Source organism: Labrus mixtus, chromosome 24, assembly GCF_963584025.1.
Source record: "Labrus mixtus chromosome 24, fLabMix1.1, whole genome shotgun sequence".
Lineage (NCBI taxonomy): Eukaryota > Metazoa > Chordata > Actinopteri > Labriformes > Labridae > Labrus > Labrus mixtus.
In genome coordinates this window covers 13,824,846-13,837,866 of record NC_083635.1, presented here as the reverse complement: position 1 = coordinate 13,837,866, position 13,021 = coordinate 13,824,846, and the positions used below count along the sequence as shown (strand labels likewise).

Sequence of the window (13,021 nt, the reverse complement as noted above, 5' to 3'; positions counted from 1 at the left end):
GGGTCACTCAGAGGTGAGACTCCTCCCCCCCTGTAGACCAGCACCTCCTCACCCTGCTGGGTCACTCAGAGGTGAGACTCCTCCCCCCCCTGTAGACCAGCACCTCCTCACCCTGCTGGGTCACTCAGAGGTAAGACTCCTCCCCCCCTGTAGACCAGCACCTCCTCACCCTGCTGGGTCACTCAGAGGTGAGACTCCTCCCCCCTCCTCTTTCTGTTTCCTCTTTACTTTAAATAAACATACTGTTTGTGTCAGGAGAAGTCCGGACCCCCCAGAGACCACCAGAGGACTAACCGATCAAAGATGAACCCCTGTGTCCAGCAGCAGCTCTCCTCCAGGTAAGACCTCCTCATCCAGATCCAGATCCATGTCTCCTTCTTTCATCATGTTTATAAACACTGTGTCAGGTTGATCCAGTATGTTTATAAACACTGTGTCATGTTGATCCAGTATGTTTATAAACACTGTGTCAGGTTGATCCAGTATGTTTATAAACACTGTGTCATGTTGATCCAGTATGTTTATAAACACTGTGTCATGTTGATCCAGTATGTTTATAAACACTGTGACATGTTGATCCAGTATCATGTTTATAAACACTGTGTCAGGTTGATCCAGTATCATGTTTATAAACACTGTGTCATGTTGATCCAGTATGTTTATAAACACTGTGTCACGTTGATCCAGTATGTTTATAAACACTGTGTCAGGTTGATCCAGTATCATGTTTATAAACACTGTGTCATGTTGATCCAGTATGTTTATAAACACTGTGTCACGTTGATCCAGTATGTTTATAAACACTGTGTCAGGTTGATCCAGTATCATGTTTATAAACACTGTGTCAGGTTGATCCAGTATGTTTATAAACACTGTGTCATGTTGATCCAGTATGTTTATAAACACTGTGTCAGGTTGATCCAGTATGTTTATAAACACTGTGTCAGGTTGATCCAGTATGTTTATAAACACTGTGTCAGGTTGATCCAGTATGTTTATAAACACTGTGTCAGGTTGATCCAGTATGTTTATAAACACTGTGTCATGTTGATCCAGTATGTTTATAAACACTGTGTCAGGTTGATCCAGTATGTTTATAAACACTGTGTCATGTTGATCCAGTATCATGTTTATAAACACTGTGTCATGTTGATCCAGTATGTTTATAAACACTGTGTCATGTTGATCCAGTATGTTTATAAACACTGTGTCAGGTTGATCCAGTATGTTTATAAACACTGTGTCAGGTTGATCCAGTATGTTTATAAACACTGTGTCATGTTGATCCAGTATGTTTATAAACACTGTGTCATGTTGATCCAGTATGTTTATAAACACTGTGTCAGGTTGATCCAGTATGTTTATAAACACTGTGTCATGTTGATCCAGTATCATGTTTATAAACACTGTGTCATGTTGATCCAGTATGTTTATAAACACTGTGTCATGTTGATCCAGTATGTTTATAAACACTGTGTCATGTTGATCCAGTATGTTTATAAACACTGTGCCATGTTGATCCAGTATCATGTTTATAAACACTGTGTCATGTTGATCCAGTATGTTTATAAACACTGTGTCATGTTGATCCAGTATGTTTATAAACACTGTGTCAGGTTGATCCAGTATCATGTTTATAAACACTGTATCATGTTGATCCAGTATGTTTATAAACACTGTATCATGTTGATCCAGTATCATGTTTATAAACACTGTGTCATGTTGATCCAGTATGTTTATAAACTCTGTGTCAGGTTGATCCAGTATCATGTTTATAAACACTGTATCATGTTGATCCAGTATGTTTATAAACACTGTATCATGTTGATCCAGTATCATGTTTATAAACACTGTGTCATGTTGATCCAGTATGTTTATAAACTCTGTGTCAGGTTGATCCAGTATCATGTTTATAAACTCTGTATCATGTTGATCCAGTATGTTTATAAACACTGTATCATGTTGATCCAGTATGTTTATAAACACTGTATCATGTTGATCCAGTATCATGTTTATAAACACTGTGTCATGTTGATCCAGTATGTTTATAAACACTGTATCATGTTGATCCAGTATGTTTATAAACACTGTATCATGTTGATCCAGTATGTTTATAAACACTGTATCATGTTGATCCAGTATCATGTTTATAAACACTGTGTCATGTTGATCCAGTATGTTTATAAACACTGTATCATGTTGATCCAGTATGTTTATAAACACTGTGTCAGGTTGATCCAGTATCATGTTTATAAACACTGTATCAGGTTGATCCAGTATCATGTTTATAAACACTGTGTCAGGTTGATCCAGTATCATGTTTATAAACACTGTATCAGGTTGATCCAGTATCATGTTTATAAACACTGTGTCATGTTGATCCAGTATGTTTATAAACTCTGTGTCATGTTGATCCAGTATGTTTATAAACACTGTGTCATGTTGATCCAGTATGTTTATAAACACTGTGTCATGTTGATCCAGTATGTTTATAAACACTGTGTCATGTTGATCCAGTATGTTTATAAACACTGTGTCATGTTGATCCGGTATGTTTATAAACACTGTATCAGGTTGATCCAGTATCATGTTTATAAACACTGTGTCATGTTGATCCAGTATGTTTATAAACACTGTGTCAGGTTGATCCAGTATCATGTTTATAAACACTGTATCAGGTTGATCCAGTATCATGTTTATAAACACTGTGTCATGTTGATCCAGTATGTTTATAAACACTGTATCAGGTTGATCCAGTATCATGTTTATAAACACTGTGTCATGTTGATCCAGTATGTTTATAAACACTGTGTCATGTTGATCCGGTATGTTTATAAACACTGTGTCATGTTGATCCAGTATGTTTATAAACACTGTATCAGGTTGATCCAGTATCATGTTTATAAACACTGTGTCAGGTTGATCCAGTATGTTTATAAACACTGTGTCAGGTTGATCCAGTATGTTTATAAACACTGTGTCAGGTTGATCCAGTATCATGTTTATAAACACTGTGTCATGTTGATCCAGTATGTTTATAAACACTGTGTCAGGTTGATCCAGTATCATGTTTATAAACACTGTATCAGGTTGATCCAGTATCATGTTTATAAACACTGTGTCATGTTGATCCAGTATGTTTATAAACACTGTATCAGGTTGATCCAGTATCATGTTTATAAACACTGTGTCATGTTGATCCAGTATGTTTATAAACACTGTGTCATGTTGATCCGGTATGTTTATAAACACTGTGTCATGTTGATCCAGTATGTTTATAAACACTGTGTCATGTTGATCCAGTATCATGTTTATAAACACTGTGTCAGGTTGATCCAGTATGTTTATAAACACTGTGTCAGGTTGATCCAGTATGTTTATAAACACTGTGTCAGGTTGATCCAGTATGTTTATAAACACTGTGTCAGGTTGATCCAGTATCATGTTTATAAACACTGTGTCATGTTGATCCAGTATCATGTTTATAAACACTGTGTCATGTTGATCCAGTATGTTTATAAACACTGTATCAGGTTGATCCAGTATGTTTATAAACACTGTATCAGGTTGATCCAGTATGTTTATAAACACTGTATCAGGTTGATCCAGTATGTTTATAAACACTGTGTCAGGTTGATCCAGTATGTTTATAAACACTGTATCATGTTGATCCAGTATGTTTATAAACACTGTGTCAGGTTGATCCAGTATGTTTATAAACACTGTATCATGTTGATCCAGTATGTTTATAAACACTGTGTCAGGTTGATCCAGTATCATGTTTATAAACACTGTGTCATGTTGATCCAGTATGTTTATAAACACTGTGTCATGTTGATCCAGTATGTTTATAAACTCTGTGTCATGTTGATCCAGTATGTTTATAAACACTGTATCAGGTTGATCCAGTATGTTTATAAACACTGTATCAGGTTGATCCAGTATGTTTATAAACACTGTATCAGGTTGATCCAGTATGTTTATAAACACTGTGTCAGGTTGATCCAGTATGTTTATAAACACTGTATCATGTTGATCCAGTATGTTTATAAACACTGTGTCAGGTTGATCCAGTATGTTTATAAACACTGTATCATGTTGATCCAGTATGTTTATAAACACTGTGTCAGGTTGATCCAGTATCATGTTTATAAACACTGTGTCATGTTGATCCAGTATGTTTATAAACACTGTGTCATGTTGATCCAGTATGTTTATAAACTCTGTGTCATGTTGATCCAGTATGTTTATAAACACTGTGTCAGGTTGATCCAGTATGTTTATAAACACTGTGTCATGTTGATCCAGTATGTTTATAAACACTGTGTCATGTTGATCCAGTATGTTTATAAACACTGTGTCAGGTTGATCCAGTATGTTTATAAACACTGTGTCAGGTTGATCCAGTATGTTTATAAACACTGTGTCAGGTTGATCCAGTATGTTTATAAACACTGTATCATGTTGATCCAGTATGTTTATAAACACTGTGTCAGGTTGATCCAGTACCCGGCGGCGCCCTCTAGAGGTCGGATCAGCGTTTCTAAGGAGGATCTGGCGTGTCTGGGCAGCGGGGAGTTTCTGAACGACGTGATCATCGACTTCTACCTGAAGTGAGAAAACAAACATTCAGACTGTAGAAGAGTCTCTGCGTGTAGTTCCTGTTGTCACCAGTAGGGGTCCTCTCTCTCTCTCTCTCTCTCCTGCAGGTATCTCCTCCTGGAGGGGGTCGGGGGCTCTGTGGCGGGGCGGAGTCACGTCTTCAGCAGCTTCTTCTTCAAACAGCTGAGCAGACGGCGAGTCGCTGGAGAGGACGACGCCCCCTCTGTCCCGTAAGAACTCCCCCCCCCCCCCCCCCCCCCCACATTCAACCCATTTCATTAAATCCAAACCTCTGATCTGAGCTACAGGTGTTCCTCTTGACTCACCTGTAACTCTTTATTCCAGTGATCGCCACACGAGGCATCAGAGGGTGAAGACCTGGACACGCCACGTCGACATTTTCACCAAAGACTTCCTGTTTGTTCCCGTCAATCAAGAGTAAGAGACCGTGTTACGGTCAGAGTTCATATTCTGATCTTTTTGGGGTTCATATATTTAATCTATGCTTCACAATAGTTAGAGTTATAAAAAAGTGTCTGTTTTCATGTACTGCTCCTCCTTGCTCTCTCTCCGCTCTGAGTCCGTCAGCTACACTCTGCTGAGCCCACACTGTTAGACCCAACGTGGGCCAAGTCTGCTCTGATTGGTCTGCCGATCCACTCTGTCGTTATTGGTCAGTTGCTCAGCACGCGTCTCGGAAATGTCACGCCTCTTTTACCATATTTGGAATGCAGCCACTGGCTCCGTCCGAGGGGAGCATAAACATTAGCACCTTAGCACTACTGTGCTACCGCAGGCTACGGCATATTGTGGGCGTGCTACAGAAGTTAACAGGCAACATGAGCTGCTGGGCCACAACGAGCCAATGGGCTTAGATCAGTGATCTCACACTGACAATGACGTTGGACTGACACATTTATATCGAGGGGGGCTAGAACCGAGCGGTACATGCAGCTAATGCTACAGCTAACAGGAGGACGTAGGAGAAGCTGTGTTTCCGCGGACTTTGAATTTTTGCACATAGATGTGAGTGAACATGGAAAACACACTAAAGAGCAAATAAAACCAGAAGAAGAAGAATATGGGACCTTTAAAGACAAACAGGGGGGCGCTGGTGGCGCAGTGGTTGGTGCGCGTGCCCCATGTATGGAGGCTGTCGTCTCAAGCGGGCGGTTCGCTTCCCACCTGTGGCTTCCTTCCTGTATGTGATTCCTCTCTGTCTCTCTCTCTGTCTCTCTCTCTCTGTCTCTCTCTCTCTCTCTCTCTCTCTCTCTCTGTCTCTCTCTCTGTCTGTCTCTCTCTCTCTGTCTCTCTCTCTCTCTCTCTCTCTCTGTCTCTCTCTCTCTGTCTGTCTCTCTCTCTCTGTCTCTCTCTCTCTCTGTCTCTCTCTCTCTGTCTCTCTCTCTCTCTCTCTGTCTCTCTCTCTCTCTCTGTCTCTCTCTCTCTCTCTCTCTCTCTGTCTGTCTCTGTCTCTCTCTCTCTCTGTCTGTCTCTCTCTCTCTCTGTCTCTCTCTCTGTCTGTCTCTCTCTCTCTCTCTCTCTCTCTCTGTCTCTCTCTCTCTCTGTCTCTCTCTCTCTCTCTCTCTCTCTCTCTCTCTCCCTCCCTCTGTATCTCAATAAATCTTTAAAGACAAACAGGGTTCAAGGGTTTTAAAAGTGTGTGTGTGTGTGTGTGTGTGTGTGTCTGTGTGTGTGTTGTCAGGGCTCACTGGTTCCTGGTGGTGGTGTGTTTCCCCGGTCTGGAGGAGGTTCAGTACGAGGAGTTTCAGAGGCCCACAGGTGAGCTGCTGTCTGATTACACACACACACACACACACACACACACACACACACATTTCTCCTTTAACCAGGTTTCATGTTTGTTTTTTCTCTTCAGGAGGAAAAGAGTCGCTCAGTCTGAGATCTCAGCATGCACCGGTGATTCATTCTTCTTCTGATGGTTCTGATGGTTCTGATGGTTCTGATGGTTCTAATGGTTCTGGTGGTTCTGATGTTTCTGATTATTCTGATGGTTATGATGGTTCTGATGGTTCTGATGGTTCTGATTATTCTGATGGTTCTGGTGGTTCTCGTGGTTCTGATGGTTCTGATGGTTCTGGTAGTTCTGATTATTCTGATGGTTATGATTATTCTGATGGTTCTGGTGGTTATGATGGTTCTGATGGTTCTGGTGGTTATGATGGTTATGATTATTCTGATGGTTCTGATTATTCTGATGGTTCTGATGGTTCTGGTGGTTCTGATGGTTCTGGTGGTTATGATGGTTATGATTATTCTGATGGTTCTGATGGTTCTGGTGGTTCTGATGGTTCTGGTGGTTATGATGGTTATGATGGTTCTGGTGGTTCTGATGGTTATGATTATTCTGGTGGTTCTGGTGGTTCTGATGATTATGATGGTTCTGGTGGTTCTGATGGTTCTGGTGGTTATGATGGTTCTGATGGTTATAATGGTTCTGGTGGTTCTGATGGTTCTGGTGGTTCTGATGGTTCTGATGTTTCTGATGGTTCTGGTGGTTATGATGGTTCTGATGGTTATGGTGGTTATGGTGGTTCTGATGGTTCTGGTGGTTCTGATGGTTCTAGTGGTTATGATGGTTATGGTGTTCTGATGGTTCTGATGGTTCTGGTGGTTATGATGGTTCTGATGGTTCTGGTGGTTCTGATGGTTATGATGGTTCTGGTGGTTCTGATGGTTCTGGTGGTTCTGGTGGTTCTGATGGTTCTAATGGTTATGGTGGTTCTGGTGGTTCTGATGGTTCTGGTGGTTCTGGTGGTTCTGATGGTTCTGGTGGTTCTGATTATTCTGATGGTTCTGATTATTCTGATGGTTCTGGTGGTTATGATGGTTATGATTATTCTGATGGTTCTGGTGGTTCTGATGGTTCTGAGGTTTATGATTATTCTGATGGTTCTGGTGGTTCTGATGGTTATGATGGTTCTGGTGGTTCTGATGGTTCTGATGGTTATGATTATTCTGATGGTTATGATGGTTATGATTATTCTGATGGTTCTGATTATTCTGATGGTTATGATGGTTATGATTATTCTGATGGTTATGATTATTCTGATGGTTCTGATGCTTCTGATGGTTATGATGGTTATGATTATTCTGATGGTTCTGATTATTCTGATGGTTATGATGGTTATGATGGTTATGATTATTCTGATGGTTCTGATGGTTATGATGGTTATGATTATTCTGATGGTTCTAGTGGTTATGATGGTTATGATGGTTATGATTATTCTGATGGTTCTAGTGGTTATGATGGTTATGATTATTCTGATGGTTATGATGGTTATGATGGTTATGATTATTCTGATGGTTCTGATGGTTATGATAGTTCTGGTGGTTCTGATGGTTCTGATGGTTCTGAGGTTTATGATTATTCTGATGGTTCTGGTGGTTCTGATGGTTCTGGTGGTTCTGATGGTTATGATGGTTATGATTATTCTGATGGTTATGATGGTTATGATTATTCTGATGGTTATGATGGTTATGATGGTTATGATTATTCTGATGGTTCTGATGGTTATGATTATTCTGATGGTTCTGATGGTTATGATTATTCTGATGGTTATGATGGTTATGATGGTTATGATTATTCTGATGGTTATGATGGTTCTGATGGTTATGATTATTCTGATGGTTATGATGGTTATGATTATTCCGATGGTTCTGATGGTTATGATTATTCTGATGGTTATGATGGTTATGATGGTTCTGATGGTTATGATTATTCTGATGGTTCTGATGGTTCTGATGGTTATGATTATTCTGATGGTTATGATGGTTATGATGGTTATGATTATTCTGATGGTTATGATGGTTCTGATGGTTATGATGGTTATGATTATTCTGATGGTTATGATGGTTATGATGGTTATGATGGTTATGATTATTCCGATGGTTCTGATGGTTATGATTATTCTGATGGTTATGATGGTTATGATGGTTATGATTATTCTGATGGTTCTGATGGTTATGATTATTCTGATGGTTCTGATGGTTATGATGGTTATGATGGTTATGATTATTCTGATGGTTATGATGGTTATGATGGTTCTGATGGTTATGATGGTTCTGATGGTTCTGATTATTCTGATGGTTATGATGGTTATGATGGTTATGATTATTCCGATGGTTCTGATGGTTATGATTATTCTGATGGTTATGATGGTTATGATGGTTATGATTATTCTGATGGTTCTGATGGTTATGATTATTCTGATGGTTCTGATGGTTATGATTTGCTGACTGTTTCTGTAAAGACTCACAGCTTCTTTCTGTGTTCTTCATTCAGGACTGTACGGAGCAGGGCCGCCAGAGAGACACGGTCTTAAAGAGGTGAGTCCAGACCCTGCCTCAGGTCAGGGGGGTCAGGGGGGGTCGGGGAGGTCAGGGGGGGTCAGGGGGGTCGGGGAGGGTGTTGTTGACCTGACACACAGGTGCCTTGTCTCTTCCAGGCCGTGTATCCTGGTGATGGACTCTCTGAAGCTGTCGTACCGGGAGAACGTCTGCAGACTGCTCAGAGAGTGAGTTCACAGGTCAGAGGTCAGAGGTCAAACTGTCTGCAGGTGTTTTCATCTAACTGGATGTGTGTCCTCAGGTACCTGCAGGTGGAGTGGGAGGTGCGCAGGGGGACGCCTCGTCTCTTCACGTCTGACAGCATGCGGAGCTCCAACTGCAGAGTCTCTCAACAGGACAACAGCAGTGACTGTGGACTTTACCTGCTGCAGTACACCGAGAGCTTCCTGTTGGTACGCTCACACCTGTACACCTGCTGCACACCTGTACTGACAACTACACACCTGCTGCACACCTGCATTGACAACTACACACCTGCTGCACACCTGTACTGACAACTACACACCTGCTGCACACCTGTACTGACCACTACACACCTGCTGCACACCTGTACTGACAACTACACACCTGCTGCACACCTGCTGCACACCTGTACTGACAACTACACAGCTGCTGCACACCTGCACTGACCACTACACACCTGCTGCACACCTGTACTGACAACTACACACCTGCTGCACACCTGCATTGACAACTACACACCTGCTGCACACCTGCACTGACAACTACACACCTGCTGCACACCTGCATTGACAACTACACACCTGCTGCACACCTGTACTGACAACTACGCACCTGCTGCACACCTGTACTGACAACTACACACCTGCTGCACACCTGCATTGACAACTACACACCTGCTGCACACCTGTACTGACAACTACACACCTGCTGCACACCTGCAGTCTCAGAGAGAGATCTCAGGTAGCTCCTGATCACAGCTGGCCGTGTCAGCCTCGTACACAAGTCGTTAGTCGTGTAGTTTGTGTGTGTGTGTGTGTGTGTGTGTTTGTGTAACTGTGTGTGTGTAACTGTGTGTGTAACTGTGTGTGTGTGTGTGTGTGTGTGTGTGTGTGTGTAACTGTGTGTGTAACTGTGTGTGTGTAACTGTGTGTGTGTGTAACTGTGTGTGTGTGTGTGTGTGTGTGTAACTGTGTGTGTGTGTGTGTAACTGTGTGTGTGTGTGTGTAACTGTGTATGTGTGTGTGTAACTGTGTGTGTGTGTGTGTAACTGTGCATCAAACACACTTATCACTGAACCGAGCTCTCTGATTGGCTCCCCAGAACCCCGTGGTGCACTTTGACCTCCCGTTGCGTCTGGATAACTGGTTTCCGCGGCAACGAGTGCGACAGAAGCGCGAGGATATCCGGAGTCTGATCCTGACGATGCATCGGAGTCAGAAGGACGCAAAGTGAAACCAGAAGGAGGCGGAGTCTGATCCTGACGATGCATCGGAGTCAGAAGGACGCAAAGTGAAACCAGAAGGAGGCGGAGTCTGATCCTGACGATGCATCGGAGTCAGAAGGACGCAAAGTGAAACCAGAAGGAGGCGGAGTCTGATCCTAACGATGCATCGGAGTCAGAAGGACGCAAAGTGAAACCAGAAGGAGGCGGAGTCTCAACGTGCAATAAATAATTTATACTTTTCTACTTTCAAATAAAAACTCTTTTAAATCTGAGATTCTTCTTCTGGACCTCATTTTCCATTTTGTGTGTGTGTGTGTGTGTGTATGTATGTGTGTGTGTGTATGTGTGTGTGTGTGTGTCTGTGTGTGTGTGTGTATGTGTGTGTCTGTGTGTCTCTGTGTGTGTGTGTGTCTGTGTGTGTATGTGTGTGTGTGTGTGTCTGTGTGTCTCTGTGTGTGTGTGTGTCTGTGTGTGTATGCGTGTGTGTGTGTGTCTGTGTGTGTATGTGTGTGTCTGTGTGTGTGTGTGTGTCTGTGTGTGTGTGTGTGTGTGTGTGTCTGTGTGTGTATGTGTGTGCGTGTGTCTGTGTGTGTCTGTGTATGTGTGTGTGTGTGTGTGTGTCTGTGTGTGTGTCTGTGTATATGTGTGTGTGTGTGTGTGTCTGTGTGTGTCTGTGTGTGTGTGTGTCTGTGTGTGTGTGTGTGTGTCTCTGTATGTATGTGTGTGTGTGTGTGTCTGTGTGTGTGTGTGTGTCTGTGTGTCTGTGTGTGTGTCTGTGTGTGTGTGTGTGTGTCTGTGTGTGTGTGTGTGTGTTAATCTCAGGGTTTTAGCCCGGCGTCCCCCCCCCCCCCTCAGGAACAATCAGCTTACAGTCCATTAGCGGGATCAGACTGGGGGGGAAGGGGGAGGGGGGGAGCAGTCATGATTAACTTTGTGTTTATAATTCATTAACCTCTCTAACTCACAGGAAGTGGATGTGTGTGGACAGGAAGTGGACGGGGCTTCTGATACCTCACCTATTGGGGACATGCTGGATAGGAGGAGGGGTTAGCATACAAGCTAACAAAGCTACACAGTCATGTGGCTAACTAGCAGGTAAAAGAGGTAAGCTAACAGGATCTCTGCTTCATGTGGACCTGTTCTGGTCCTGTACTGACTCTGTACTGACTCTGTTCTGGTCCTGTACTGACTCTTTTCTGGTCCTGTACTGACTCTGTACTGACTCTGTTCTGGTCCTGTACTGACTCTGTACTGACTCTGTATTGGTTCTGTACTGATTCTGTTCTGGTCCTGTACTGACTCTGTACTGGTCCTGTACTGACTCTGTACTGACTCTGTACTGGTTCTGTACTGATTCTGTTCTGGTCCTGTACTGACTCTGTACTGGTCCTGTACTGACTCTGTTCTGGTCCTGTACTGATACTGTTCTGGTCCTGACTCTGTTCTGGTCCTGTACTGACTCTGTATTGGTTCTGTACTGACTCTGTTCTGACTCTGTTCTGACTCTGTACTGGTCCTGTACTGACTCTGTACTGACTCTGTTCTGGTCCTGTACTGACTCTGTACTGGTCCTGTACTGACTCTGTACTGACTCTGTTCTGGTCCTGTACTGACCCTGTTCTGGTCCTGTACTGACTCTGTACTGGTCCTGTACTGACTGTACTGACTCTGTTCTGGTCCTGTACTGACCCTGTTCTGGTCCTGTACTGACTCTGTACTGGTCCTGTACTGACTCTGTTCTGGTCCTGTACTGACCCTGTTCTGGTCCTGTACTGACTCTGTACTAACCCTGTTCTGGTCCTGTACTGACTCTGTACTGACTCTGTTCTGGTCCTGTACTGACTCTTTTCTGGTCCTGTACTGACTCTGTACTGACTCTGTTCTGGTCCTGTACTGACTCTGTACTGACTCTGTACTGACTCTGTACTGACTCTGTATTGGTTCTGTACTGATTCTGTTCTGGTCCTGTACTGACTCTGTACTGGTCCTGTACTGACTCTGTACTGACTCTGTACTGGTTCTGTACTGATTCTGTTCTGGTCCTGTACTGACTCTGTACTGGTCCTGTACTGACTCTGTTCTGGTCCTGTACTGATACTGTTCTGGTCCTGTACTGACTCTGTATTGGTTCTGTACTGACTCTGTTCTGACTCTGTTCTGACTCTGTACTGGTCCTGTACTGACTCTGTACTGACTCTGTTCTGGTCCTGTACTGACTCTGTACTGGTCCTGTACTGACTCTGTACTGACTCTGTTCTGGTCCTGTACTGACCCTGTTCTGGTCCTGTACTGACTCTGTACTGGTCCTGTACTGACTGTACTGACTCTGTTCTGGTCCTGTACTGACCCTGTTCTGGTCCTGTACTGACTCTGTACTGGTCCTGTACTGACTCTGTTCTGGTCCTGTACTGACCCTGTTCTGGTCCTGTACTGACTCTGTACTAACCCTGTTCTGGTCCTGTACTGACCCTGTTCTGGTCCTGTACTGACTCTGTACTGGTCCTGATCTTGTTGTACTCTGAGTGCTCTCACAGAGGGATAATCTGACGTATTGGAGGCTCGGATTAGACTGATTTAGGACTCTGAGTCCTCCATCCGGATTGTCAGAATAATCTGAAGCAGTGATCCAGATTCTCTGCAGGA

At 43.0% G+C, this 13,021-nt stretch overlaps 1 protein-coding gene across 2 annotated transcripts in view; it reads left to right on the top strand.

Annotated features, from left to right (window-relative positions):
• The window catches only part of senp7b (SUMO specific peptidase 7b), a 21,080-nt gene extending 10,432 nt beyond the window's left edge, over positions 1-10,648 (top strand). The window contains exons 12-23 of one of the 2 annotated variants that reach the window (XM_061032358.1): positions 1-13; positions 256-338; positions 4,497-4,613; positions 4,710-4,832; positions 4,948-5,040; positions 6,305-6,381; positions 6,479-6,519; positions 8,906-8,949; positions 9,069-9,137; positions 9,212-9,362; positions 10,255-10,398; positions 10,582-10,648. The exon at positions 1-13 is cut by the window's left edge and continues 205 nt beyond it. In XM_061032358.1, the coding sequence (XP_060888341.1) occupies positions 1-13; positions 256-338; positions 4,497-4,613; positions 4,710-4,832; positions 4,948-5,040; positions 6,305-6,381; positions 6,479-6,519; positions 8,906-8,949; positions 9,069-9,137; positions 9,212-9,362; positions 10,255-10,386 (943 nt within the window). In that variant the 3' untranslated portion in view covers positions 10,387-10,398; positions 10,582-10,648. Of the gene's footprint in view, positions 14-255; positions 339-4,496; positions 4,614-4,709; positions 4,833-4,947; positions 5,041-6,304; positions 6,382-6,478; positions 6,520-8,905; positions 8,950-9,068; positions 9,138-9,211; positions 9,363-10,254; positions 10,412-10,581 lie in introns of both variants that reach the window. The other variant, XM_061032357.1, reaches the window with a different exon arrangement.
• The last annotated feature ends 2,373 nt before the right edge of the window (positions 10,649-13,021 follow it).